The following is a 27,338-nucleotide window of genomic DNA, read 5'->3' as shown; positions in this document are numbered from 1 at the left end:
TCACTGGTTGCTTTGTGAATATGATTCTACTTTCACTATGACTTGTTGACCTTCACAGTTTTAGTTCTCTTTCCTACTTTCTGATCATAAGTCACTCATGATTCCCGTTACAAAAGAGGAAACGAACCAATTATGAATTGGTAAATCATTACATTTTAGAAAAGTATTTTAATTTCACAATAAAAAAAATCCATAACTCCAAAAGCGATGATCAAGCCAAAAAAATCTTTCATTTTTTAACATTTCATGAGTGTGTTTGTAAAGGTCTGTTGTATGTATGGGCCGTTGAGTGTCTCAGCTCTTGGGCTGGCGGAGCAGGCCTCGGATCCTGCGTACCAGGGCCTGGATGAAGGTGTATCGGGAGCGGACCTGGCTGTATAGCCCCTCCACCTCCAGCAGCTTCCTCTGTAGAGCCTCTCCGAAGCCTGCCCCCATGTCACTCTGCAGCTGGAGACAACGACAGAGGAGAGGAGTCAGTCTTACTGCTGAAAACACACCCACTAATTCCTATACATGCATCGTCACCTGTACATATTTTTTTCTAAATCAGTGCTCTCAATCACCCCTTGTTCTAGGTACTTGGTGTAGACATAAGCCCTGTCACTCTCCGCCCTTTATGACACTTACAGTTGGAGGACCGGGGCATACATACAGATTATTTACAAACATGTTTCTCCCCCACTGTTAGCATAGTCCAGATAAAGTAACTCACCTGTTCCAGGTCTTGCTGGCTGACTCGGGACAGGCCCAGGGCACGTCCAAACGAGTCTGGGGAACACAGGAGAAGCACACCAGTAAGAAGGGATGTGATCAACACAACCAGGAAAAAATGCTACCCATCATTTGTCATGATATAGATGAAAAAAAAGTTCTGATTTTGGGAGGTCAAAAAACAGAAACCCGCCCCCCCCCCCCAAAAAAACTAAAAATGTCTACTATCCCTAGGGGACCGATCTCAATCCACCCCAGAGGGTTAACTGAGCCAGTGTAGAGCTTCACCGTCAGTCAGGCGTGATCTGTAGGCGCTGGCGCCAGGCATTAGGGAGTCTTTGGGGTCGGTGGGGGTGCAGTACAACAGGTAGTACTCCAGGTGGCGCCACATCACAAACAGGCAGGTCTCAATCACATCTGAGGTGTGGTTTGGTCAAGGCATTTCTCACACTCACCACTTATAAATGGCATTTTCCAAGAAATGTTCCAGTTACATGAAGCAGCTACAGCTCAGGGAATTCCATCAATCATACTCAACATCATCCTTTAACGGGTGTCAAACATGTTTCTACCACGGGCCACATTCGGTCTTCACAGAGGTCGAGAGGGCCACACTTAATGTATTATATATTTCCTCGCCGTCAAAACGTACAAATAAAAAAATTGTCTATCCATCACTTTTGGAATGTGATGCTCTCTGACTGTCTAGCTTGTGAAGAGACTAGAAATGTAGGTCTATTATCACTTCTACAGTTTCCATTTGGTTTTAGGCATTTCAATTTAGATAATTTCCCCACCAAAAAAATAAATAAAATTAATTAATATCTTTTTTTGTTTTACTCAAACCACCCGCGGGCCAGATTGAATGGGCTTGTTCGACACCTGTCCCTAAATCAAAACCACCCTGAGATTAAACATAAACCTTTAGCTCAGTGCCTTTACCTAACTCCTGCACAGCAGTCTGGTCTGGGGGTAGCTAAGTGTAATTTAATCTGGCTAAATCTGGTTTAGTCTGGTCTGGTTCAATTTAATATAGTAGGATACAGGAGCAGAGGGCCAGCAGCTTTGCTCTGTTGTTGATGAGCTGCACCAGTCGTCTCTTGGCCAAGAGGCTCCTCTGGACAGAGGAGATCTTCTCTACTCCTCCAGTACCAGACACCAGGGCCGCGCACAGCTACACACAGGACAGAGAGACGGGGATAAAGAGAAGAGTTAGGGGCTGAGGCACTTATACATCACCTTGTCAAGAGGTCGAGTGTGTGTTTTACCTCCTTGAGCTCTTCGGGGGGCAGCTGCTCCAGGCTCTGCAGCTTTCCCAGGGCTTGTCTATGGCTCTGGTGGAAGCGGAAGAAGTCCGCAGCGCTGTTCTTCAGCAGAAATAGAACCAGACCCAGGCTGGGCACACGAGAGTACAGGGCTGATGGCAGGGCCAGGTCTGAGGCAGTGCAGGAGAGGATTTTAGTCATTCACAGACAGGGGAGATTGAGAGGAACATAGCATGCGCAAAGTCAAGGCTCTCCAACCCCATTTCTGGAGCGCTGCCATCCTGTAGGTTCACTCCAACCCTAATCTAGTGCGCCTGATTTGTATAATTGGCTGGTTAATAAACTGAATCAGGTTAGTTACAACTGGGGTTGGAACGAAAACCTAGAGGAGGGTAGCTGTCCAGGAATAGATAGGTGTGAAGCAGGTTAGGATTTCTATCCCACACACATACTCTGGCTGTAGGTGTCTCAGGGGGGAGTTGGGATAAGCAACAAAACAATTTTTCCAATGAAATAGGACAAATATAACCAGCCACCAAATTATTACGACACGCGGCGTAGCGAAAGAGAGTAACCTGTGCGGCCGTCTCGGCTGGCTGGTTCGTTGACCGAGGGGCTGAAGAGACAGATGCTGAACTGGGCCTGGGCTGAGCTCTGCAGCAGCAGGGTCTGGCAGTACTCCATGATGTTAGCACACACCTGGGGACAACACGGCAAAAACACTGTCATTGTTACAATAGGAGTTGGAAAGACGGCACAAACAGAAACGGGTTACATTGCTTTTCTTTTAACCATTCTTCTATCGTACCTGTTGCATGGCCACCTCCATCTCCTCCCGCCGCTCGGCAGGGTCCCCGGGGGCTGCAATCTCTGCCTGCTTCAGGAGTCGCTCCCTCTCGCTCCCGGCCAGACGGCCCAGCAGAGACAGACACTGACGCTAGGGGAGAGGCATGTTGTTACACATCACAAAATACCGGATAGGATTGAGTAACCTATCAGGACTAAATGTCCAGCTACTGACGCTGTGACTGAAGGTCTTGAAGAGAGACATAGGAGAGTGAGGCAGGGTGTTAGTGTCGTGCCAGTATCTACCTGAAATCTGCTAATGTGACCCTGGAACTCCGGCAGAGCTGCACTGTTCACGTCCTGTCCCTCAAGAGCTCCTACACACACACACACACACACACAGCCAATCACAAAACTGACATTGGCAAAACCGGCACCATAATATCACATTAGTCCCGAACCCGGGTGTGCCCCAGCTAGGTGTTGTGACTGTCCCTGGTGTGGCTGTGTGTGTACCTGGCAGGGCAGTCTTGCTGATGATGCCTGTGAGCAGAGAGAGTTCCTGCAGCGCTCCCATACTGAGCTCCTGACAGCGCAGCAGCCCTTGGATGGTGTCGGCATGGACGATCAGCCACTGGAGGACCTGTGCTGCCCCCTGCTGGTGGTGTGTGGTGGTGGACGTGAGGATGACCTGGAACAACCTGAGCGCAGGCAACAGGATCTGTCTGTAGCGGTCCAGAGGGCTGGGGATGAACCCTGAAGGGTCCCTCTGACCAAACACCCTAGACACACAGGGAACAGGTCAAATATTACAACTCACATTTCTACCACATGATTCAGTTACATCAATAAGGATACATACAGAGCATTTGGAATGTATTCAGACCTCTTCCCTTTTTCCCCACTTTGTTACATTAGACTTATTGATAAAAAAAACAAATAACTCAATCTACACACAATACCCCATTAAAATGTTGTGGTTTTTTAGCAATGTTTGCAAATGTATTAAAAATAAAAAAAACTGAAATATCTTATTTACATAAGTATTTGCTATGAGATTCAAAATTGAGCTCAGGTGCATCCTGTTTCCATTGATTATCCTTGAGATGTTTCTACAACTTGATTGAAGTCTACCTGCGGTATGTTCAATTGATTGGACATGATTTGGAAAGGCACACACCTGTCTATATAAGGTCCCACAGTTGACAGTGCATGTCAGAGAAAAAAAACAAGCCATGAGGTCGAAGGAATTGTCCATAGAACTCCAAGACAGGATTGTGTCGAGGCACAGATCTGGGGAACGGTAGCAAAAAATGTCTGCAGCATTGAAGGTCCCCAAGAACACAGTTCTTAAATGGAAGTTTGAAACACCAAGACGCTTCCTAGAGCTGGCCGCCCGGCTAAACTGAGCAATCGGGGGAGAAGGGCCTTGGTCAGGGAGGTGACCAAGAACCCGATGGTCACTGACAGAGCTCCTCTGTGGATATGGAAGAACCTTCCAGAAGGACGACCATCTCTGCAGCACTCCACCAATCAGGCCTTTATGGTAGTGGCCAAGTGGAAGCCACTCCTCAGTAAAAGGCACATGACAGCCTACTTGGAGTCTGCCAAAAAGCACCTAAAGGACACTGACCTTGAGAAACAAGATTCTCTGGTCTCGTGAAACCAAGATTGAACGTCATACCCAAGAAGACTCAAGGCTGTAATAGCTGCCAACGGTGCTTCAACAAAGTACTGAGTAAAGAGTCTGAATACTTATGTAAATGTGATAGCTTATTTTTTTTAAATACATTTGCTAAAATTACTAAAATCCTGTTCTTGCTTTGTCATTATGGGGTATTGTGTGTAAATTGATGAGGGAAAAATACAATTATACATTTTAGAATAAGGCTGTAACGTAACGTAACCTGGAAAAGGTAAAGGGGTCTGAATACTTTCGGAATGCACTATATGTGATGGCTAAGGAAAAAAATTACTTTGGGAATGACCACAAAGAACAATCTGTTACTCACTCTTTCCATCCATCTCACTCTCTACCTCTTCATCCCCTCCTTACCTGTGAGAGTCACTGTCAGGCACCATGTCAAACACCTGACACTCCACCAGCTGAGCCACCAGACCACAGCGCAGCAGCTCCACGGCCCCCTGGCCTGTCTTAGCCACTCGCGTCAACAGGGCCTAACAGACAAACAAAGAACAGTGGGTTATATTTAGTGTGTGTGTGTGCGTGCGTGTACACTCCCAAGTGAGGGTGGGGGAGTGTATGAATATAAACACTTTATATCTCGCACGTAGATGTAAAAGTTTTAGAGCAGTGAGTGCTGTAACCTTTAAGGTTAGTGTTGGTGCACTCCCTTCCCTTTCTCACCATCTTGCTCTCGTAGATGTAGAGAGGTTTGAGCAGCGGGGGCTGGGGGCTGAGCAGGGTCTGCAGGGCTGTATCGTCTTGCCTCAGGCTCTCTACCAACACACGCAGGTAACCACTGTTACACACGTACAGCAGCCACTGGCTCTGACGGTCTATGGACAGGATCCGGTCCAGCACGGCCAGGGCAAGCATCTGACAAAGAGAGAAACAGAGGAAGTCAGACAGGCAGGCTGGAGTTCAAGACAACAATTAACAAATCAATGAAATACTGTGTCTGATTTCATACCCTGCCGATCTCATGGCCGTCGCAGGCGTCCCTGCACACCACCTCCATGAGGGCTGTGCCGTAGCTCTCGATGATGGCCAGGTTCGCCCTCTGCAGCTTGGAGAAACCATCCTCAGGAGCAGTCAGACGCTCCCACATAGACTTCCCCGCTGGAGGGAGGGAAAGACGACAAAGATGAGCATCTTTAGTTTGTCTGGGGTCTGAAATCTCTTCCCGCATTGACCACACAGGTCAATCTTCTTGCTTTTGTAAGTGTCTGAGGTAAATGGTTCACTGTCTCAGGCAAAACCATTAAGCTGTGGCGTTCCACAGGGGAGCGTGATGGGGCCACTACACTGTACATAAACTACATGAAAGATGCTTGCTCTTGACGTATTTTCCTTTATGCGGATGACGCTACACGTTTGGAGCTTACTGACATTAGTACATGGCTTGCAGATCTTCTCTGCACTTAGGGGGGGAAAAAAATGAGGCTATTCTCTTTGGGTCCAGAAATAAATTGTGTAGGTCCTCTGAAATCAGAAGAGTTAGGGGGAGAGGTACTGACTGCCAAAACCTCTGGGATGCATCCTTGATGGAAGCGTGTGGGGTGAACATGGCCACTAAAGTGCTAGTGTAGGTTAATGCTCACACCAGGTTTTTGGCTAGAAAGCTGCTTGATAAGGACTCCATGAGAATGCTAGCCACTGCCCTCATTCAATGTCATTTTGACTACGCTAGTAGTTGTATGTGTTGGGGGTTTATCGAAGCTTCTGTAGGGGAAGCTCCAGGTAGCCCAGAATAAGCTGATCAGGGTAGTATTGAAGGCGAGTCCACATACTAACATAGGCAGGTGCTGCTTTCAGGAACTCAACAGGCTAGGGTGTCCCCAGATTACACTGGGTCTGGTTTACAGGAGTATTTATGGTTCTGCGCCCAGATATCTGACTGATTACTTTCCCCATGTTAGAGATGCACACAACCACAACACACCAGATCAGGTGTTGCTAATGTGTGCTTATACAGGGTCAGGAGTAATGCTGGGAAAGGTACTTTCTTGTATACAGGAGCCTCCGTGTGGAAAGAGCTGCCTCTGCCAATAAAAACCACATCCTCTCTAGGCAGCATTAAAAAGAAGGAAGTCGTGACGTCATTGGCCTCCCCAGGTGCTTGAGGAACAATAGAAAACAAAAGAGGGAAGACCCACTTGTGCTATGTCATGATTTAACTGGACCACCTATTGAGATGTGCCCTTTGTTAAGTAAATCCGGTGTTAAATGAGGTGAAAGGGAGACTGGCTGGCTACTTTAGAAACTGTCTGACATACTGTATGATCATATAACTGCAATAATAAAATTAGAGGTATTTATTATTTGATTTGGCTATACATCTCTTCAATGCCATACAGTGTACAACCGTGTTGCCGAGCCATCTTGTCACATTTTAGTCATTTAGCAGACGCTCTTATCAAGAGAGACTTACAGGAGCAATTAGGGTTAAGTGCAGACAGATTTTTCACCTTGTTGGGTCAGGGATTTGAACCAGCGACCTTTCGGTAACTGGCCCAACGCTCTAACCACTAGGCTACCTACCACAGGACAACCACAATGTAAATCCCTAGACTTTACTCTGTTTAATCGTCAATGATTTTACTCATCTACATGCAAGTCTTTTTACAGTTGTGTGTGCTTGTTTTTAAAATGGTCAAATTAATAAACTAAACTAAGGTTTGCAAACAATGACCAGAGAAAATACACAGATTACTACATAGCGTCCTAAAGTAGATAATTTGCCAAGTTTTTTGTGTCTGCCCAGCAATACTGTAGCTCAACAGTACCTTGCTGCAGTGTATCTGGCTCTTCAGGTTTCTGGGCGATCTGCAGATAGTAGAGCAGAGAGCCGTACAGGTGTGCACGCAGACGCTGGAATCCACCACCCGTACAGAGGATGAAGTCAAGCAGCTTCCTCAGGATCAGGTGCAGAGCAGAGTTAGCGATGGAGGCGAAGCCCGACGACGAGCCTCCCTCCAGCCCCGCCCCCTGCTGCTGCTCCGACAGCACCGATTGGCTGAGGTGGGCGGTGAGGGTGAACACAGCCCCGGCTACTATGGGCATCAGCTCTCCTGCGGAGTCTTCTGACAACACCTGGTAGAGGAAGGAGAACTTAGACCATTTTACAGAGTTGCCATACACACAATCTCTCCCACACACTCACACAGTCTTGTATAACTAACCTTGTGGGGACACAATTCAGTCCCATTCAAAATCTTATCTTCCCTAACCATAAACCTAACCCAAAGACCTAACCTTAACACTAGCTCCTAACAGTAAACCTAATTCTAACCCTAAACCCTCTAGAAACAGCATTTGGCCCTGTTCCCTGTGGGAACTAACAAAATGTCCCCAGTTGGTCAAAATGTTGTACGTTTACTATTCTTGTGGGGACTTCTGGTCCCCACAAGTATAGTTAAACACGTCCACACATACCTTGTCGTGCAGGTCCAGCAGCAGGTCTCTGATTATGATCTGTCTGTCGTCTGCAGGGATGAGGTCTGCAGGGCAGGCAGTGAGCAGGGTCTCCACCAGACCTCTCCATGACTGCAGCGCATGGCGCTTGGCACTCAGGCTCCGACGCACACGATTCCTCTCCACCACCTGCTGCAGGATGGAGTTCACCTCCTGGGGAGTGCGCGCACACATCAAGGGTTTATTCAGTTAGATGAAACAGTCAGAACGTTTCTTTCTGAATGTTCTGTAACGCTTCACGCTCCTGAACATCATTTTGCAAGGAAAAGACCATACTATACTCTGAACAAGGGGTTTTAAACTTTTGTCCAGTGACCCCCACCAAATGTTAGCAAAAATGTAATATCACGTTTCAGTAGAAGTAGTCAATCTCTCAAATGAATAGATTTGTTTCATTATTTTGACCACCCCACCAATTATTGGAAGTGTAAACTAACATAGTATATTAGCTAGGAAGGTATCTTGGCGACATAGAGAAAATGTTGCTGTTAAACCAATTTTCTGCAATGCTATACATTTTTCCATTGAACCGAGAGAAAATGTAGCATTTTTAAAGCTAATTTCCTGAAAGCCTATGCATTTTGCCATGGCTAATCCTGTGTTCCTCTGCTCAAACATATCAAAGCAATAGACTATCGGGGTTTTTTTTGGGGGGGGGGTTCTCTTTAATGTTAGCCCCCCCCCCATCCTCCTTCCCACCTCCCCAGCCACTGTGCTTCTATAGCTGCATTGCTTGCTGTTTGGGGTTTTAGGCTGGGTTTCTGCATAAGCACTTTGTGACATCTGTTGATGAGAAATGGGCTTTATAAATCAAAATTGATTGATTGCGTAACGCCAGTTAGCATTGGATCGTGAAACTACCTCAGACTTCCTTCATACTAGACGCAGAGACAAAAATAGTATCCACGATGATATTCTGTTGCAGCTTGTGATATTCATCAAATTATTCGTTTTCAGAAAAAAGAAAAGAAAAACACAGACGCCCTGCAGTAGCACGGACCCCAGTTCAAAAACCCCTGCTCTAAATCACACTGCCAGCACTCACCTCCATCAACAGTGGCCTCTGTCCAATGGCTGCCATCCCCTGAAGGGCGTTGACCTCCGCTACCAGGACTCGATGGAGTAACTGTGGAGATCACGACATCATTCGAAAAATGACATAGTAACAAAAATGCATTGAAAACAAGGTTGTGTTACATATGCAAACTGAAAGCCAGGCCCACCTTGACGTTGCAGACGGTGTGTCCGTGCTCGTTGACGTGCTCGCAGTTGGCGATGACCTGCTCGATCTGAGTGCGCTCAAAAAAGTCCAGCTGCAGCAGCTCTGGCACATCCTGGCTGAAGTTAATGGCATCCAGCACGCTGAGGAGCTTCCTACGCACTGATGACGTCGTCACACATGGACAGCGGATGAGTACGCCATAAAATGATACGGTACGGCGCAACTAGCTAAACATTTACATTTTAGTCATTTAGCAGACGCTCTTATCCAGAGCGACTTACAGTAGTGACTGCATACATTTCATACATTTATTTATTTTATTTTTTCCCCGTACTGGTCCCCCGTGGGAATCGAACCCACAACCCTGGCGATGCAAACACCATGCTCTACCAACTGAGCCACACGGGACCACAAGACCAGCTCTTGACTTCCGCAACTTACAATACAAAAGGGCCTATAGTGACAGATTGTATATGGTTCACAGTTAGATATGTTGGTGTGAAGAACTAGAACTAACCTTTGGAGACGGTGTCAAAGTGCAGGAATCCACTGACAGATCTGCTCTCCTCCATGCCGGTCTCCCCATCCGCTGATTAAAGAAACAGATCAACTGTAACACCTTCTGCTTTTCCACTTTTGCTCATATCCTAGTTACATCAATGAACAACAACTCATCCCAAAGATTGCAAGTTCTACAGTGTGTGTGTGTGTGTGTGTGTGTGTGTCGTAGTGGTTACCTGCGTGCTGAGTGCGAGGCTGGTCATCCAGCAGCAGGTTGAGGAGGCGCTGGGTGTGTGAGCGCTGGCGATTGAGTGATGTCACTCGGAGTTCGATGGCCGCTGTCTTCATGAGCCAGGACATCTGGGACAGGGCGGAGATCTCATCACCTGGGAGGGTAGAGGGAGGGACACAGGTTAGAGACAAGAGTGTGACACCCCGAGGAGTCTCCTTCCTCTTTGGCAGCTCAGTTAAGAAGGATGACGGAGTCTTTGTAGGTGTACAAATGCCCTGGTTGGCATCTGCCATAATACTTCCACCTATCCTGTTTTTTCAGATTCAGTGCAGATGAAGGAGAGGAGACCAGGATAGGAGGTGTATTGAGATGCCAGTGAGGAGCTCACCTGGCAGGATGAAGGGCAGGTGCTGCAGGTGGGTGAACAGAAAGTCCTGGCTGGTCCTCAGGTAGCGCATAGTGGGGCCTGAGGTGTCCGAGCACACACACAGCTGGTAGATCACCTGGTAACATAGCTCAGCCAGGTGTGGGGCCTGGCTGGTGAGCACGGGACCCGAGCGTCTCTCACTGCCTCTCTGCAGCAGACTAAGGATGGCATGTAGGCAGCTCCGTGGGCACCCCAGCACACCTGATACAGAGAGAAGATTTTTTCTTGTTAGCCTGTTGATGCTAAGAACTTAATAAACATGCACTTTTTTACAACGGTAAGTTGGTGGAGTCATGAAAGCCGGGGTCGTACCAAACAGAAGAAAATAAACTGAAACAGTGAGGGACTACCTGAACAAACCCTAGTTTAAAATATTTAGTTGCAAAACTTTTTTTCTACGGTGTGCCCTAATGAATACAGCCCTGATGTAAAGAAAAGAGCAGGGACTGACCCGCGTCCTGCAGGTTGGTGGAGGAGATGGGCTTCTTGACCTCGTAGCCCAGCAGGTAGAGAGCCAGGTTGGGGGTCTTCAGTTCCAGGGAGGTGATCAGCAGGTTCAGGATGTGGATCTGGGTCTCGTGGCGGATCCTCGCTTCCTTCTTCGCTGGCTCAGAGTCTGGGGGCAGAGAGAGAGGAGAGGTGGTGAATTGGAGTTACTGAACAGATGTGCTGAGCAAAGTGACTGAATGGGCTTGGTCATTAAGAAATGCAGCAGCCATGACTGAAGCCAAATTACAGTTGTCTTGGGGAGGGTTGTTAATGTGTCGGTCTCGTGTGCATGTTCGCACGTGGCATGCGTTTGTAAATTCCCTCTGCCAAAACAGTACACAGTTAAGCCTTCAACATTCTTCAGTTTGGTTGGCGCCTAGCCAAACTCTGCTAGGTGAACCGAACAAGTGTGCTCACATACTCCCTCAAAAGACCTTCGGCAATAGTACTGTTTGTCCATCTTGAGATGCCGTAGCCAGTATATGCTTCCCCAAAATAGCCCGAATTATTCTAACTCAATAAATACGTAATTTTGCCGAGGTGACCTTAGTCGCTAATAAATTCACTTAGATGTAAAATTGCACATGAAGACGATTAATCTCGTTGAGTGACAACAAGCGCTTCATTGAAGAATCCCTACCAATCACCGAAAAAGGGGGCACAGACTTCGGCTACCGAACTTCAGCTTGCCTCAAGATTAAAAAATAAAATAATTGTCCACGAACAGTCGAAAAAACCCTTAACGTAAAACCAAAACGTCATCATAATACAAACTGTTCCAAACTGTTTCGGATGGGTAGCATAAGGACGCCTTTACAGTCACTCACCCTTCTAGGTGATCTGGTTAGACTGTTTTCAAGTTTTGAAGTCCTCTATGCTAGCTAGTGCTAGCCAACTTCTTTTGCCAATTAGCTGTTGTGCAACCGTGGCAAAATTGGCATTGGATAGCCTATCACTGGGGCCAGTCAATAAATTACACAACGTAAATGGGACAATATTTTCATGCTGCACATATTTTGGTTGTCACATAAAATGCTTTCAATATTTGTATATGAATTTCTACAATTTCTATAGTTGGTTTAAGGTTTTTAAGTCATTGAAATTTTAATAAATATTGTCCCATGTAAATTGTGTAATTTACTGATGGTCCCTAACTATCCCCATAGGGATGTCGAATGTCAAACCAAATTGACAATGGGCATTACGATTGAGTCACGTGCAGCTGCGCTCCGAATTTATGATTACTTGGGTGCTGCCAGTTGTGGGCAGGATTGAAATAAACCCAAGGAAAACTGTTACGGCACCCTTCGTTCCGTGATATACAATTTGTTCCTATAATCATCTCACAAATCCAAGTTTTGGACCAGACTGACTTTATGACCAAAATTATCCTATTTCCACATTGTAGTCAATTTTGACACTAGAATGAATGTTTCGGACTCATATGGATGCAACAAAGGCTGTTTTTAAAACGAGATGTTGCTTTTTAGGGGCAGTCGATCTTTGATGGGCAGGTTGGACATCTTTCACACTCAGAGATAAACATTGTTGATAGAAGGAGAGTGTGACTCACCGTCTCCTTTCTCTAGTCCCTCCTCAGCCCCCTCGTTGTCCAGACACTCCACGAAGCCAGCCATCAGCTTGTCACTCACAGCCTGGTCGTGTGTGAAGTCTCCCACCAGTCGGTTCTGGATGTTGGGGTAGCGGGCGATCCTCTGCAGGATCTTAGCACTCTGGAAGGCCGCCTCCGGGTTGGAACTGCTGTGGTACAGGTACCTGCCAGGGACAAACACAAACCCGGGAATAAGAAGTGAAGGCATGGTATGGTATGGTAGGGCTATGGGCCTTTCTGGGCTAGAGGGGGAATTCTACTGTATTGTTTTCATTTGACAGGGACAATGTACTTCAACTTCAAAGTCAACATTTCTGCATAAGTCTCCTCATGTGTAGTCCCTGGTGAGATAAGTGTTCTAGTACCTGGCGATGTTGACGATGTGGTCAGCACGGCGGCTCTGAGCGCTGACGCCCTGCAGGAGCTGCTCCAGGGGGGAGACAATGAGGGAGGCCTGGCTCTCCCTCAGCAGGTCCATGAACACCACCTCTTTCTGCAGGGCCAGGTCCAGAAGACACAGGCAGTGCAACACCGCGGACTCCAGCTGCTTTTTACCTGCAAGTCGGACAGTCACAGAACCAATAGTGATGAGTGGATGTAAAGAAATGTAATCTCAAGATACTGGAAATGGTGAGCCACCCAACAATGTGACCTAAGAAAATATGATCAGTTCTCAACTTAAACCCAAATGCTCCCCTCCTTGTACAATGCTAACAGGGAAGTCAACAGTGTAAAAACAAAGAAAAACAGCTATATCAGGTGTGTGTGTACTGACCAGGGAAGAGGGCGTAGGTGTCTAGCTGACGCACGCCCTCCTCCAGCAGGCTGAGGCAGAGGGTGAGGGTGGGCGAGTCGTTGAGCAGGTGGAACATGAGGCTGTGGCCGGGGGGCTTGTGGGCCAGCACCTGCTCCCCCTGGAGCTCCACTGTTTCCTGGACAAAGTCTGAGGGCTGGGGCTCGTAGTCCCGCAACAGCTTGTGGAACACCTCCAGAACAGCATCTGCTACCTCCCACTGATAGAGGGCATATGTGGTGGAGAGGAGATGGGAGAGAGGGGGTGGAGAGTGAGACAAAACTGAAGTATTTGTAGCAAAACACACTTCTATGCCATCTGAGAGCAAGTGCTGACATGAGTTGTAATGAATTTCACTAGCTAAACGTGATCCTCAACCACAGAAACTGGTCTTATCCAGTTCCCATCTAATGTCACCAACAAGGGACCTCAACTGTGGAGAGATTCCCATACCTTCTCAGCAGCTCGGCGGTAGGCTCTGGTGGGGAAGGGAAGGAAAACAGCGTCACGCAGGAAGGTCAGGTAGGGCTGGAATCCTGGCGCACGGAGCCCCGCCCCCAGGTTGACGGGCAGGGCGCTCTCGACCAATGTGCTGATGAGCTGACAGAAGGCTCTGGTCAGAGGATACTCCTCACAGCTCGACTCAATCTCATTCAGCTCCACCTGAGAGGGGCAAGGAGAAAGGTTACAAACAGATACATGTGTACAAGCAAACAACATATGCAGGCAAAATCTCACCTCAATCCCAGCAGCTTGTTTCTGTCCAGGGGCCCGCACTGTCTGAAGAATCTGCATAGAAATGAGCAGAACATGAGCTTTGGCACTTTGTAAGCGAACCTGGTAGGTCAGACAACACCAGACCAACACCTCAGACGCACTATCAATACTTATGTACGAGACATGTGTTTTTACAGATTTTCATTCTTCCTCACTATACACCTGACTTACCTGAGTGTATTCCAGTGACTGCCAGAGGGAGGCAGCTATCTCCGGAGACTTGCCGAAGGCAGCCAGGCAGAGCAGGAGCTCCCCCTTGAGGACAGGCTGCACACTGCACTGCAGCAGACCCAGCATCACCACAGCCGGGGTCCACTGGGGGTGCTCACACAAGGCCAGGCGGGCATTCTCACTCTGAAAACACAGTGTCAAATGAGATATCACCTTGGCAAAAGACTTATGACAGCTTAATTTCAATCCCCGCTTGTGACTGTGACCCTCATGTTTGTTTTAACATGCTTTATGTGTTTATTGTCTGTTCAGACCAGTCTTCAGCAAACCACCTCATACCCAGGTAATGATGGTGCAGAGCAGCTGCAGGAAAGAGGTCAGGCCGTCCAGCTCCCTCTGTGTGATGCCCCTTATTGGCGGGAGGCGGTAGTGTGTGGCATCCGCATTAGGCAGGTCTCGGCGCAGGTTCTCGTGGTACAGCATGAGGGAGTGGAAGAAGTGCTCCCAGGACACAGGGCTGCCGGTCACCTGCATGTTATCCCCTAAACAAACAGTCCAATGTATTATCTGGTGATATCCTTAAAAACCTGTGAATGAAGGCTGCATTTATCTTTAGCTAGTGAACAAGAAAGGACCTAGTGCCAAGCCCTGGGGAAAACCATTAGTGAGAACATCTTTACAGATTCATACAGGGCCTTGCAGGTGAGAGTGTTTAGTTACCGTGTGGGGCCCCGTTGGTCTTTAGCAGGCTGAAGCAGTAGTGGGCACACTGGGGGCCGTTGGCCAGGCCCTTCAGCATGCGCAGGTAAGGGATGTACAGGGTGGGGGGCAGCAGGTCCCCCATCTGACGCACAAACTTAGACAGCACCACCTGTGGCACAGAACACAAGCTGTAATAAAAAGGTCCCATTGGAGAATAAATTATGTTACTTTTTAATCTAGGGTGGAAGGGGGATGTGGAAGATGATCTTACCTGTTTGTGTGGGGGCCTCTGCATTGCCATGCCCAGGTAGGAGCCCTGGAGGGAGGTGTGCTGGAGGGACTCAGGGTGGCACCAGAACTCCAGAGCCAGCTCCAGCCCAAACGGGTCCTTGCTATAGAACTCTCCGATCTACAAACACACAGAAAGAAGTCAGACAAATATGCTTAGCGAATGCTACTCTGTGAAAGCAACGGTCATGTTCGCTGTTCTTCCCCCCCCTTCTCTCCAGTGCGTCATGTCGCAATGTAAATTGCTAGCAAACGACTAGTCACTTTCACAGCATAGAGCAATAAGAAAGCCCCATGTAAATCCACTAGTGACAGTGGGTGGGTGGGGTCATGAAGGCTGACCAGGATCATGAGGTGGTCCAGGTCTTTCCTCAGGGAGGACGGAGGCTCACTGCCTATCTGCAGAGACATGTGGACCAGTCTGGCGTCCTCGTCAGCACGGTTACGCAGCTGCTTGACCTGCAAGACGTCACACACCTTGAAACTTGCACATACACACTTCTGCGTAAAGGAAATAAATATCTTCACCCTGAAAAAAGGAGTACTACACGATATTCAAATTCCTATCACACTCAAACACACCAATGCACAGCCACAAATTAAAACTGGTGGCATTTCTAACCTTCATGGGCATGAGTGCCAGGAAGTCGGTGATGAGGGAATGGAGGCGGCGGGTGTAGAATTCATCATGAGTGAAGCCCTCACATCCCAGCATGCCCTCTGTCATGAAGAGGAAGACACCTCCTAGCAGGGCCTGGTCGGCCAGTGCCTCATCTGCCTCTGTAAACTCTGCCAGGGCTGAGCCCTGGGGCAGCTGGGAGAGGGCATGCAGGGCCAGGGCCCAGGCCAGCCGACACACAGCCTGCAGCCCAGGCAGCTTCCAGGGCCTCCCATCCACCAGACGACTGTGTACTGCAGACACGTACTGCTTCTCTGTCAGCAAGGGCAGGGCCTGGAGGAGGTCTGGTTTACACACACACACAAACAATTTTTGTGTAATATTTACATAGAAGTAGTCTACACAATTTGAGGGTCTACATTGCTGTGTTGCAGCATGTTCAGGTAACACGGCAACAGAATACATGGCAAATCTAACCTTCTCTGTCTTCTGTTCCTTGCTCCAGGAAGCTGACGTCCAGACAGTACAGCAGTGCCATGACGAGAGCCAGATTCACGCTGTCCAATGAGCCATCAGCTTCCACTGTCACCGTCTCAAGGTGGGCAATAAGGGCCAGGGTGTCATCCTTATCCAGAGGTGATTGGCAGGTCCATGCAAACAGGCAATCTGCCAGTGCCTGCCGGCACTCTTTGATGAGGTCCGATACCTGGCAGAGAAAGACAATGTGCGAACGTGTGAGGGAAGAAAGACAAACCTCTTCTGTTCATGATACAATTCCTCTGAGAAGGGCTTCCTCACCTCTTTCCTGTGTTTTTCGTTGCCCAGGCCTCGCTCTTTCTGCAGGCGCTCAAACTCCCGCGTTACATTGATCTCTGACACCAGCGTCAGTAGGCGTCTCGTCAGGCCCTGGCTCATCAGCTCATCTGTGAAGCGTGTGGTGAGGGCCACCAGCTCCCCACTGGGGCAGAACACACACAACCAAGTCAGAGAGCAGAGGAAAACAGTCATCTGTTGTTCAATCATCAAGGCGCAGAAAAAAAAATACTGGTCTGAACAATATTGATGTAGGAAGTAGACAGGGAAATAGATCGTACCTTAGTTCCAAGGTGAAGGTCTTGCCATGGCGGGACTGGATGAGCGAGCGTAGGGAGTTGGCCACGCAGAGCTTTCCATCCCAGTACAGCAGCACTGCAACCAGCCCTCGACTCAGACCTGGGAAGTGGGGCTGCTGGTTCTCACCTGAAAAAAAATAAGTAATATTTACAAACAAACATCCTGCCGGTGTTAATCTCCATCGGTAAGGTGCTCACTGCGGTATATATTACCTGCCAGCAGCAGCTCCAGGGCTGCCAGCTCTCCAATGTCAAAGAGGTCACTCAAGATGAAGGCCTCTGTAAGCAGCTGCTCGGGGAGGAGACGTGACCCCTGCTGGCCCTGGATGGCAATGCCCTCTGTGCTGGCTTTCCGCACCTTCTCCCTCTGCTCTGCACTCTTTGGCTAAAGAACACAAAAAGAGAAAACATCAAGCAAATTAACTTTAGCAACCCCCGCTTGGCTTGCAGATCAGTCAAATTATTGGCGTCTCTGTAACCAGGTTTCCATCCAACCTTTTATGCGAGTAAAGGACATGTCGGATAAAAATGTCACAACAGGCCTGATGGAAACAGCAAATTTGTTGGTAAACTTACCAAATGTCGACAAAATTAAATTCGCTAGACAAGGTGGGATCTTGGTTTCAGTAAAATTAACTATGCAAAAAATGGCAGTGGAAACAATTATGAGAAAATATTTATATAAATAACCATCATGAGAGAAGTAAACTTGGAGTCACGCGAGATATGTTGTGTGGTCCTCCCACTACGACTCGGGAAAGCATGCAGTTTATTAGGCTACAGATGAAATAAGTTATTAAAAACCTCACAGGGTGGTGAAAGTGCACTGTGATACGCTTTATGCTCCTTTCCAACAAATATCGAGGGTCTTATTCTGGTGACATGATCAATGACGCATGGCTGCCTTTTGACAAATAAAAATAATCTTTTGTCCATAATAATCTCATCATGTAGGCTATACCCGTACTGTATTTGCAAGCTGTTGGCTAGAGCGCATGTGCCAAGACCAGTCGGCAAATTCACTATATAATGCAAAATACATTGTATCAAAACCATCAGTAGAGTTGAAAATGCAATGGAAACCAATTAAACTTTATTTTATTCGGTACATGGGAATTTAACCACAAAGTTATTTTTATGTGCACTACGTCATTACTAGAGGCCGACCGATTAATCGGCATGGCCGATTTCATGTTTTCATAACAATCTGAAATCGGTATTTTTGGACCCCGACCTTTATTTAACTAGGCAAGTCAGTTAAGAACACATTCTTATTTTCAATGACGGCCTAGGAACGGTGGATTAACTGCCTTGTTCAGGGGCAGAACGACAGATTTTTACCTTGTCAGCTCGGGGATTCAATCTTGCAACCTTACGGTGAACTAGTCCAACGCTCTAACCACCTGCTTTACATTGCACTCCACGAGGAGCCTGCCTGTTACACAAATGCAGTAAGAAGCCAAGGTAAGTTGCTAGCTAGCATTACACTTATCTTATAAAAAAACAATCAATCATAATCACTAGTTAACTACACATGGTTGATGATATTACTAGTTTATCTAGCCTGTCCTGCGTTGCATATAATCGCTTAGGTACATGTTGCTCCAACCATAAACATCAATGCCTTTCTTAAAATCAATACACAAGTATATTAAAGTATTTTAAACCTGCATATTTAGTTAATATTGCCTGCTAACATGAATTTCTTTTAACTAGGGAAAATGTGTCACTTCTCTTGCAAACAGAGTATGGGTATATGCAGCAGTTTGGGCCGCCTGGCTCGTTGCGAACTAACTTGCCTGAATTTTACGTAATTATGACATAACATTGAAGGTTGTGCACTGTAACAGGAATAACGTTTTGTTTTCGAGATGATAGTTTCCGGATTCGACCATATGAATGACCTAAGGCTCGTATTTCTGTGTGTTATTATGTTATAATTAAGTCTATGATTTCATAGAGCAGTCTGACTAAGCGATGGTAGGCAGCAGCAGGCTCGTAAGCATTCATTGAAACAGCCCTTCGCAATGCATTGCGCTGTTTATGACTTCAAGCCTGTTAACTCCCAAGATTAGGCTGGTGTAACCGATGTGAAATGGCTAGCTAGTTACCCGGGTGCGCGCTAATAGCGTTTCAAACGTCACTCGCTCTGAGACTTGGAGTAGTTGTTTCCCCTTGCTCTACATGGGTAACGCTGCGTCGAGGGTGGCTGTTGTCGATGTGTTCCTGGTTCAAGCCTAGGTAGGAGTGAGGAGAGGGACGGAAGCTATACTGTTACACTGGCAATACTAAAGTGCCTATAAGAACATCCAATAGTCAAAGGTATATGAAATACAAATCGTATAGAGAGAAATAGTCCTATAATTCATATAATAACTACAACCTAAAACTTCTTACCTGGGAATATTGAAGACTCATGTTAAAAGGAACCACCAGCTTTCATATGTTCTCATGTTCTGAGCAAGGAACTTAAACGTTAGCTTTTTTACATGGCACATATTGCACTTTTACTTTCTTCTCCAACACTTTGTTTTTGCATTATTTAAACATGTTTCATTATTTACTTGAGGCTAAATTGATTTTATTGATGTATTATATTAAGTTAAAATAAGTGTTCATTCAGTATTGTTGTAATTGTCATTATTACTAATAAATAAGTAAAAAAATAAAAATGTAAAAAAAAATTGGCCGATTAATTGGTATCGGCTTTTTTTGGTCCTCCAATAATCGGTATCGGCGTTGAAAAATCGTAATCGGTCGACCTCTAGTCATTACGCACAGCCTTTTATCCACATCATGTCATTTTGATGGTAACGTAGCAAGCATAAAAAGACTACTGAAGAAGAATACTGTATCCCTGAAAAAATCCGCTTTCACCCGACCCCACAGAGTGATTTGATGGAAACAGATCTTTGTTTGGGAAATGTGCATACTCTTTTTATGCAGATTTTTGAATATTTGCATGAAAATCTTGCCAATTGGATGGAAACCTAGCTTCTGACAGCATCTCACCGGGTTCTTGTAGAGTGAGAGGAAATTGGGCTTGTGTTTCTTGAGTTGCAGGTCTAGGAGGTGGACGCTCTCTGGTTGCCTCCTCCACACTGCACCCTCCACTGTGTCCCATAGCTCCTTCAGCGGGCCCCACAGACTGGCTCCTTATAGGGGGACACAAGTCAAATCAGTCAGTGTCTTATGTGTCTAGCCTATACAACGTGTTCAGAGCATTTCATAAGCCTTGTTCACATTGGCAGTTTGAAGTGACTCAAATCAATGTGTTTTTTATCCTGCAGTCTGAACAACCAAAAAGAACATGGAAGTAGGTGGTTTGAAGTCAAATACAAAATCTGATTAATGGCCATTAAACTTTTTGGGGCATATCTTGTTGATGTTGCTTGCTAGCTACTCTGTTGACAGTTTGACAAGAACATGTGGTAGCTAACAAGCTTGTTAATCGTTACAGTTATCTAGTTGACAGATGTGGCAAGCCAAAAGGGCCTCGTTTTGAAAGTTGGATGATCTTATCCTTGAGGCTTTAAAAATTGTTCTTACATTATGATTTTGAACATTCCAAACAACTGAAAAACGTCCATGGCAGGCATTGTTGTCACCTTAGCTTGCTACATAACTTCTGAGTGATAGAAAACACGTGCACCACCAATCATCCTACACCATTGCGCACACACCCGTCGTTACTATGCCAACTAGAGTAGCCATGTCAGCAAATGACCTCTGTCTTAACACACAAATCCGATTTGGTCACTTGTAACTTTGCTGTTTGGACAGACAGTATTCCAAAACGGATTTGAGCATTAGGGCCTGCAGTGTGAACAACAGTTTAGTCGCACATTGTTGAGACTATGATTAAGTTATCTAGCTAACCGGTGTGTGGGCATTTTACATTTTGTTTACCTAGTTAACTACAGTAGCTAATTAACGTGATACGTTAGCACGTGATACCTTTACATTCGTTTCCTGGTGAGCGACCTCTTGAAGCTAGCAATAGGCAACTAGCTAATTAAGCTCTGTATTGAACTGGTAGGACGTTTGCTTCATATAAATGCATTTGGTTGTTTCATCGAATTTTAAATGAAACATACCCACGCATGTTATTAACGTTATAGCGAGGTGACCATGGCATAGCAGTCAGCTAACTACTAGCGCTCCTGTCCTGACTGTCTGAACTTGACACAGATTCCCCGTTATGTAATCAGACCGTGTTTTATACAATTAAAATACCTCGTCAACAAACGTGTATTGTGATTGGTTGGTAAATAACCATAAACAACCTCTCACCACTCTATTATTTGAAATAACAGAAAAATAAAGCCCATACCTGAATTTACCGCCATCTGCGCCGCCATGTTAAAACAGAGATATTAGAGAAAGGAGGAGATAGGGAACCTATAACGCCCCACCCAGCAGACTGTTGACAAATCGCGTTCACGTTGTCATGCTGCGTCACAAAGATGCTAACCTAATCGTCACACGCAATCCCTTCTCAAAGTCAGGGTATGAGTCGAAAAACCTTCATATTTTCCTCTAAAGTACGTAATGTCACGATTCCAAACTGTACGATATTACAGAGAACCGATTAATTATCTCACATCTTGGAAAATATGTGTGATGTTGTACTTCTTGTTCACGAAATGTATGCTAATGTTGAGTTTTTAAGCCAGCTCCCAATTGACTCCCATTCACTCCTTGAAGGAGTGGTTTCCTTGTCCTCCTTGTTCCGCGCGGCCCTTTGACGACAAAATGGCCAACGTACATAATGGGCGGGAATACGTTTAATATGTAGTTTCCCATCTCCTCGGAATTATCTCTGGTTAAACTCGAATTCTGTAGATTTTGCTCTGAGGCACCTTGGCTTTAGTGCCAGAGTAAAAAATACAATGCAGTGTAAAATGTGATTATTTACATTATAATAATGCAGGGGAAAAGTCCTAAAATATATATTTTTACAGTTATTTTCAGGCGAGGTCTTATTTTTTCTTTAGACCTCAGCGGTGTATGGGAAATTTCGTTTTTCTTCAATAAACTAAGCACTGAAGTTAATAAATTGTGTTCCATGCTCAATTCGAATTTCTACATTTCCTCATTTTTGTTTATTTTGGTATGTGACGGGAGAACACATTTCATAAAATGAAACTGAAAATGAAGAGGAACTTATACTATGAGTTTTTGTTTCATACGACTATTAAGACAGCTGCACCCACGTGTAACATACGAGATGGTTTTGACAGCGATGGAAAAATGACAGCTGTGGTAGGATGTATTTTAGGACAGTGTTCGTGATGCTTACACAGATGATAAAAAGCCTTTTATAAATGACAATTTGATAGTGACGATAAGATAATGGCTCGGGTTGTGAAGGTGTTTGGGACTCTGCGGAATCATTGGAAGAAGTCCACAGTGGCTGCGTGTGCCCTGTCATACGGTGGACACTGGCTGTATGGTAAACACTGGTGTGTAGCGTTTTCTTTCAGAGTTAATGGTATGGTTGTTAGATCAAGTACAGATCATCACTAGCATGAATATCATTGAGCACATGCACACGAATTGGTATCTATTGAGAAATCATCAGCCATCAAGGTTCTTATGATTGAAATACAACAACATTGAAGAACATGAGGATGTATTGTAATCAGTTGTTTTCTTCGTCAATAATTTGTTATCGATTTATTTACAGTGATAATCTGCTGCGAAAAGAAGCTTGTGTGGTGGCCAGGGTGAGACATTGCGTATTCTGTAGCTACGTTTTTCTGCTTTCAAGGATTATGCACCTGCATTTACTGTATTCCACTCTAATGCCCCAAAATCCATTCTCAATTGCAGGAATATGGACGTCAGCAGATTTCACCACAGGAGCAGCTGAGGAAAGCCACTGTCATCCTAAACCCAGCAGCTTGTAGTGGGTAAGTAAGAGATAACAGTCATGTTCCCTAAAGTCAAGCAAAGAGAATAAGCAAGAGGTACAGCTTATTGCACCACAGCCATTTTCCATTTCTACTGTAATTTGTGTTTGACTAATATGTCTTGCTGTTCTCTTGCTCTTCCCTCTGGTCATAGGAAAGCAAACAGTTTATTTGAGAAGAATGCTGCCCCTATATTACACCTGGCTGGTGTGGAGGTGACACTAGTAAAGGTATCATTTTCTTTCCGTGTGCAATCGTTGTTTCTGTACACTTCTTAGCCTTTATAGTCTATAGTTCTACATAGTGTAATACCATATGTGTCTTCTCTCTTGCAGACAGACTATGAGGGCCAGGCGAAGAAATTGATGGAGCTGATGGAGCAAACAGACATGCTGATTGTAGCTGGAGGGGATGGCACTCTACAAGAGGTTATCACTGGTCTGCTGCGGAGGGCTGATCAAGTAAGTTGTGTATTATCATTGTATTAACCTGTAACAAGCTCCTTTATGTTGCGCAATACCATCTCAGCTTAGCTGTCTCTTACTCTTTTGGGCGGCAGGTAGCCTAGTGGTTAGAGCATTGGACTTGTAATTGAAAGGTTGCAAAATCGAATCCCTGAGCTGACATGGTAAAAATCTGTCGTTCTGCCCCTGAACAAGGCAGTTAACCCAGTTAACCCCTTTATTTAACTAGGCAAGTCAGTTAAGAACAAATTCTTGTTCCTAGACAGTCATTGAAAATAAGAATTTGTTCTTAACTGACTTGCCTAGTTTAATAAAGGTCAAATAAAAAAAAAAAACTACCCTGTACTGGTTTGTTTCTCTCTAATATAGGAGTCATTCAGTAAAACCCCCATAGGATTCATCCCACTGGGTTCCCACAATTCCCTGAGTGAGAGTCTGCACATCCTCAGTGACAATCAGGTGAAGTAAGTATCCCACTGAAACATGTCACACTCTCATTCAGATGCAAACAAAACACATGCTATCTCTCACTGAGAATGTATACTGTGCATAATAATTTTGTCATTCATATCCCCTCTTGTTTTCAGACACATCACATCGGCGACACTGTCCATCTTGCAAGGAGAAACGGTACCTCTGGATGTGCTGCAGATCAAGGTGAGACCAGCAGGGTCTGGTGTTTAGGGAGGGGTTAAGGTCTTTATTACATTTAATCGCCATTTAATAACTGTAATTGCATTGAGAGGAAGAGAAGGACATTGTATTGGGTTTCTGGGTTTATGTATCAAGGGAGAGAAAGACCAGCCAGTGTTTGCCCTGATTGGTCTACGGTGGGGGGCCTTCAGAGATGTGGCTGCCACCATCAAAAAGTAAGATCCCTTCATAGCTTGTGATTAACAAGTTTCCATATTCTTATTTTCCCCAAGTCCCATGTAAAGTCATGGAAACATTTATGTGCAAAACATTATAGTAATAGAAAAGTTGTTTCTCCTTTTAAAAATAAATCTCTTACACTGTTGTTTTCGCTCTTAGATATTGGTACCTTGGCCCCTTGAAGACAAAAGCAGCTCATTGGTTTAGTACATTACGGGTGAGAGCACGACTGTTTTCATTCCGTGTCCATGGACCTCAATTGTTCCTCCATGCATTTGTGTCATGCTGTCTTTTCCCATCCCTCCCCAGGAGTGGCCCCAGGTTCGTGAGGCCTCTGTGTCCTACCTGGCACCCACCCTTCGCCCCCCTGACCTGCCCGAACAGAAGCCCCAGCGCCCCCACCTAATGTACCGAATCGCCCACAGACTGAAAAATTACTGGTACCCACCTATTCCAGGTAACATTGTCTGTGTGTTGATGTGTTTGTCAGTCTGGAAATAAGACTACACTTCGTCATTTTAAATGTCCTTGTGCATCTTCTGTTTCACAAAGCATGAATGGCATTGGTTTTGTGTTTATTAATTATTTATTTGCCCCAAAGAAAACAGGTGATGGACAACAATACAGATAAAAACAAATAATAAAACAGTTTTAAAAAGTGTTCAGGTGTGGTTGGAATGAAAACAACACCACAAAAAAACTATATACAATACAAAAAGTACAAAATGTTTGTGCAGAGCCTCCAAAAGTGGAGGAGCCAGAGAGATGGAATGAGAGGATGTTGTCTACTTTAGAGCTGTCGATCCACACCCAGAACAAAAACCCTGTCCAGACGGTCAGTAAAAAAATAAATAACTATACTATAGCAGCTACTACAACAGACTCAGGATGTTAAAACTGTGTTCCCTTGTTTGTCCCTCAGCGTACAGACGACTCCCTGCTGGTGTGTGTGGAGCCAGACTCCTTCAGTGTGGGAGAGTTCATCACTGTTGGGTGAGCAGTTGTGGAGATATACTTTGTCACATTATCAATGTAATACCCGACTAAAATAAAATGGTTATTCATGTAGCATGTGTGTCAAGGCTGTTGCATTTTCTGCATTGCAGAGAGAAAAAAATGGAGGATGCAACTGCATTCACAAGAAAATCACTGAAACTGGAGGCCAGTGCATGTCAACTCAATCTGCCCGAGGTCAGCTGTCTTAGTCCTATAAACGTCATAGACAACATGCATTACAGTCTTGTAGTTTAGATCATTATAACCCTTAAACAAATTAAATGTATTCTTGTAAAATGTGTTCTTGTTTGTGTGTGCGTCCTTCTGCTCCATGACCTCTGACCTCTCCCTACTCGTATCCCCTGCCACAGGAAGGTGCTGGCTTCTACAACATTGACAATGAGGAGTACGAGGCCATGTCAGTGGAGGTGACGCTGTTGCCACGGAAACTGCACTTCTTCTGCAGCGCAGAGCGCAGAGAGCAGCTCCTCACACAGGTCCAGTGAGGGAAGCACTGTGATGACAACACATGCAGCAGACAGAGGAATAGGGAGGAGGATCAAAGGGCCAGCACCTGGGGTGTATTCATTACGTCTTGCAATGGAAACCATTTAAGAACCAAACGGAAGCAAACAGAATGAAACGTGGTGGAACTACCTGAATTTGTCCAATAGAAACTTGTTTTCGTTGCAAAATATTTTCAGTTTGGTTTTGCAACAAACTGTGTTTTGCAACAGAATCGATGTAATGAATACACCCCTGGGTCGTATTCAGTTGGCATCAAATGGACTGAAACGGTGAGGGTCTATCTTCACTTTTCCAATAAACGCTTGTTTTCCGTTGTAAAATGTTTTGCTACGGTATGCCCTAATACGACCCTGTATTGTACTTCTACCTCAACCTGGGAGTATGTCTGCTCTACTTGCCTATTTACTGTCACTAAACAGCAATAAAACGGCTGGACCAATGTGGAACGTCTTTCATTGTTACTAAAATTGAAATGTTCATTTGGAATGGTTATGGTCATAATTATGGATGATGATTACGATGCATTAACAAGGACCAAACATTTTATTGCTATTTCTGAACTCAGCCTGTATAAGTCTGCCCTGCAGGAGTATTGGTGTAACTGACTAGTTTACTACTGTATATTCTCATCATGTGTATCGCTATTAAATAATTCAGTTATGATGTCCACTGTGTTCTATTGCCTTTTAATACCAATTGGAATAAACAGTCTTTAGAGATGTGCAGAGAGACTGTCTGCCATGTACAGTACTCTGATAAGATGAGATACATTGGTATGAGAATCACTCTCCATTGGCAACACTATCACAAATACAATCCAATAAGCGTCAGAGAAAACAACAAATGTTTTGTGTTTACAATGGAAGTACTGTATAATGTCACTGGCTTGGAAACCAGTGGCTCATGCGATCAAGTTACTAAATGTGTATTCGTCACTGAAGTCTCTTTCCATGTTTTACAGTAGTACAGGTTCTGGATATAGCTGTGTAGTTGGCTGTTGTTGGGAGTATAGGTTTACGTTACAGTTGCTGTGATCAAGGCTATAGAAATTAACGCTCTTGTTGCATATTAGTGCTGAAGTACAACAGATTATGCTTTCTTTTGACATTCAGTGAGGTGACATACTGTTCAAATAAATTCCAAATAGCCAATGCTGGTACAGGTCTGTGAACAAATTCCACAAAGAAAGCGTTTGATACAATTCCGTTAGTGACGTGTACTCTCTCTACTTCATAGACATGATACACCTGTAAAACAAATGGTAGCATGCCCAGGATGTGCTGAAAGGTACAAGGTGGAACAGGTCAAAACAAACAGCAAAGAAAATGGGCCAAGTCACCATGGGTGTGAAGAACTGTACATTTAATCATACTAGCACTAGTATCAGTAGTGTCAATTAACTCATAGCAGGAAGTCGTTAAATTGAAAAACTTTCCCCCATGCCTCTTTCCAGTTAAAATAAGCCTGTGGTCTTGATTGAGTGCTTGTCCTCAACACTAAAAGATGACCCACTAATTAGGCTTTATAACAAAACTGTCCCTAGTAAAACCTCAATGAACATTGCCACTATTGCCGACACTTACCAACCAGTCGAACCCAATGGAAGCAGTGTGCAGTCTTCATCAACACTATTTTATGAGTCATTGAGTAATGGCTTAAGCCATTGATTTAATGAACAGTCTGTCTCCCAGCACTAT

General features: G+C 45.3%; 2 protein-coding genes across 2 annotated transcripts; one reads left to right on the top strand and one right to left on the bottom strand.

Annotated features, from left to right (window-relative positions):
• Positions 1 to 148: 148 nt before the first annotated feature.
• On the bottom strand, positions 149 to 21,449 carry nup205 (nucleoporin 205). Its single transcript, XM_014147943.2, has 37 exons — positions 21,199 to 21,449; positions 19,878 to 20,020; positions 17,079 to 17,250; positions 16,848 to 16,992; positions 16,552 to 16,711; positions 16,231 to 16,459; positions 15,757 to 16,097; positions 15,477 to 15,593; positions 15,118 to 15,255; positions 14,865 to 15,015; positions 14,484 to 14,686; positions 14,145 to 14,327; positions 13,935 to 13,985; positions 13,650 to 13,859; positions 13,179 to 13,416; positions 12,769 to 12,958; positions 12,365 to 12,567; positions 10,754 to 10,918; positions 10,264 to 10,503; positions 9,880 to 10,029; positions 9,660 to 9,731; positions 9,144 to 9,301; positions 8,966 to 9,046; positions 7,882 to 8,073; positions 7,233 to 7,539; positions 5,417 to 5,565; positions 5,131 to 5,322; positions 4,819 to 4,940; positions 3,279 to 3,544; positions 3,069 to 3,139; positions 2,785 to 2,913; positions 2,552 to 2,675; positions 1,980 to 2,146; positions 1,756 to 1,885; positions 1,000 to 1,128; positions 713 to 768; positions 149 to 447 (listed from the first exon to the last, which is right to left on the bottom strand). Exons 1-37 carry the CDS (start codon positions 21,224 to 21,226, stop codon positions 295 to 297), a joined length of 5,955 nt encoding a protein of 1,984 aa, XP_014003418.1. The 5' UTR covers positions 21,227 to 21,449; the 3' UTR covers positions 149 to 294.
• Positions 21,450 to 22,040: 591 nt separating this feature from the next.
• LOC106573186 (acylglycerol kinase, mitochondrial) lies at positions 22,041 to 26,308 on the top strand. The gene is made up of 14 exons (XM_014147958.2): positions 22,041 to 22,330; positions 22,555 to 22,594; positions 22,701 to 22,780; positions 22,935 to 23,010; positions 23,116 to 23,241; positions 23,614 to 23,708; positions 23,832 to 23,901; positions 24,034 to 24,113; positions 24,277 to 24,334; positions 24,427 to 24,574; positions 24,855 to 24,952; positions 25,040 to 25,110; positions 25,224 to 25,308; positions 25,485 to 26,308. Exons 1-14 carry the CDS (start codon positions 22,221 to 22,223, stop codon positions 25,617 to 25,619), a joined length of 1,272 nt encoding a protein of 423 aa, XP_014003433.1. The 5' UTR covers positions 22,041 to 22,220; the 3' UTR covers positions 25,620 to 26,308.
• Positions 26,309 to 27,338: the final 1,030 nt, after the last annotated feature.

This window comes from Salmo salar, chromosome ssa16 (genome assembly GCF_905237065.1).
Source record: "Salmo salar chromosome ssa16, Ssal_v3.1, whole genome shotgun sequence".
Classification (NCBI taxonomy): domain Eukaryota; kingdom Metazoa; phylum Chordata; class Actinopteri; order Salmoniformes; family Salmonidae; genus Salmo; species Salmo salar.
The sequence above is the reverse complement of the archived record's forward strand: the minus strand, read 5'-3'. Positions and strand labels throughout refer to the sequence as shown.

Excerpts from the sequence above, each read along its gene's own strand:
- LOC106573186 (XM_014147958.2), top strand. The coding sequence starts at position 22,221 with ATGGCTCGGGTTGTGAAGGTGTTTGGGACTCTGCGGAATCATTGGAAG. Across the intron at positions 23,709-23,831 it reads CTCAGTGACAATCAGGTGAA|ACACATCACATCGGCGACAC; the intron begins GTAAGTATCCCA and ends TCTTGTTTTCAG. Across the intron at positions 24,335-24,426 it reads ATTGGTTTAGTACATTACGG|GAGTGGCCCCAGGTTCGTGA; the intron begins GTGAGAGCACGA and ends ATCCCTCCCCAG.
- nup205 (XM_014147943.2), bottom strand. The coding sequence starts at position 21,226 with ATGGCGGCGCAGATGGCGGTAAATTCAG. Across the intron at positions 12,959-13,178 it reads CACCTACGCCCTCTTCCCTG|GTAAAAAGCAGCTGGAGTCC; the intron begins GTCAGTACACAC and ends TCCGACTTGCAG. Across the intron at positions 3,140-3,278 it reads CAGCAAGACTGCCCTGCCAG|GAGCTCTTGAGGGACAGGAC; the intron begins GTACACACACAG and ends GTGTGTGTGTAG.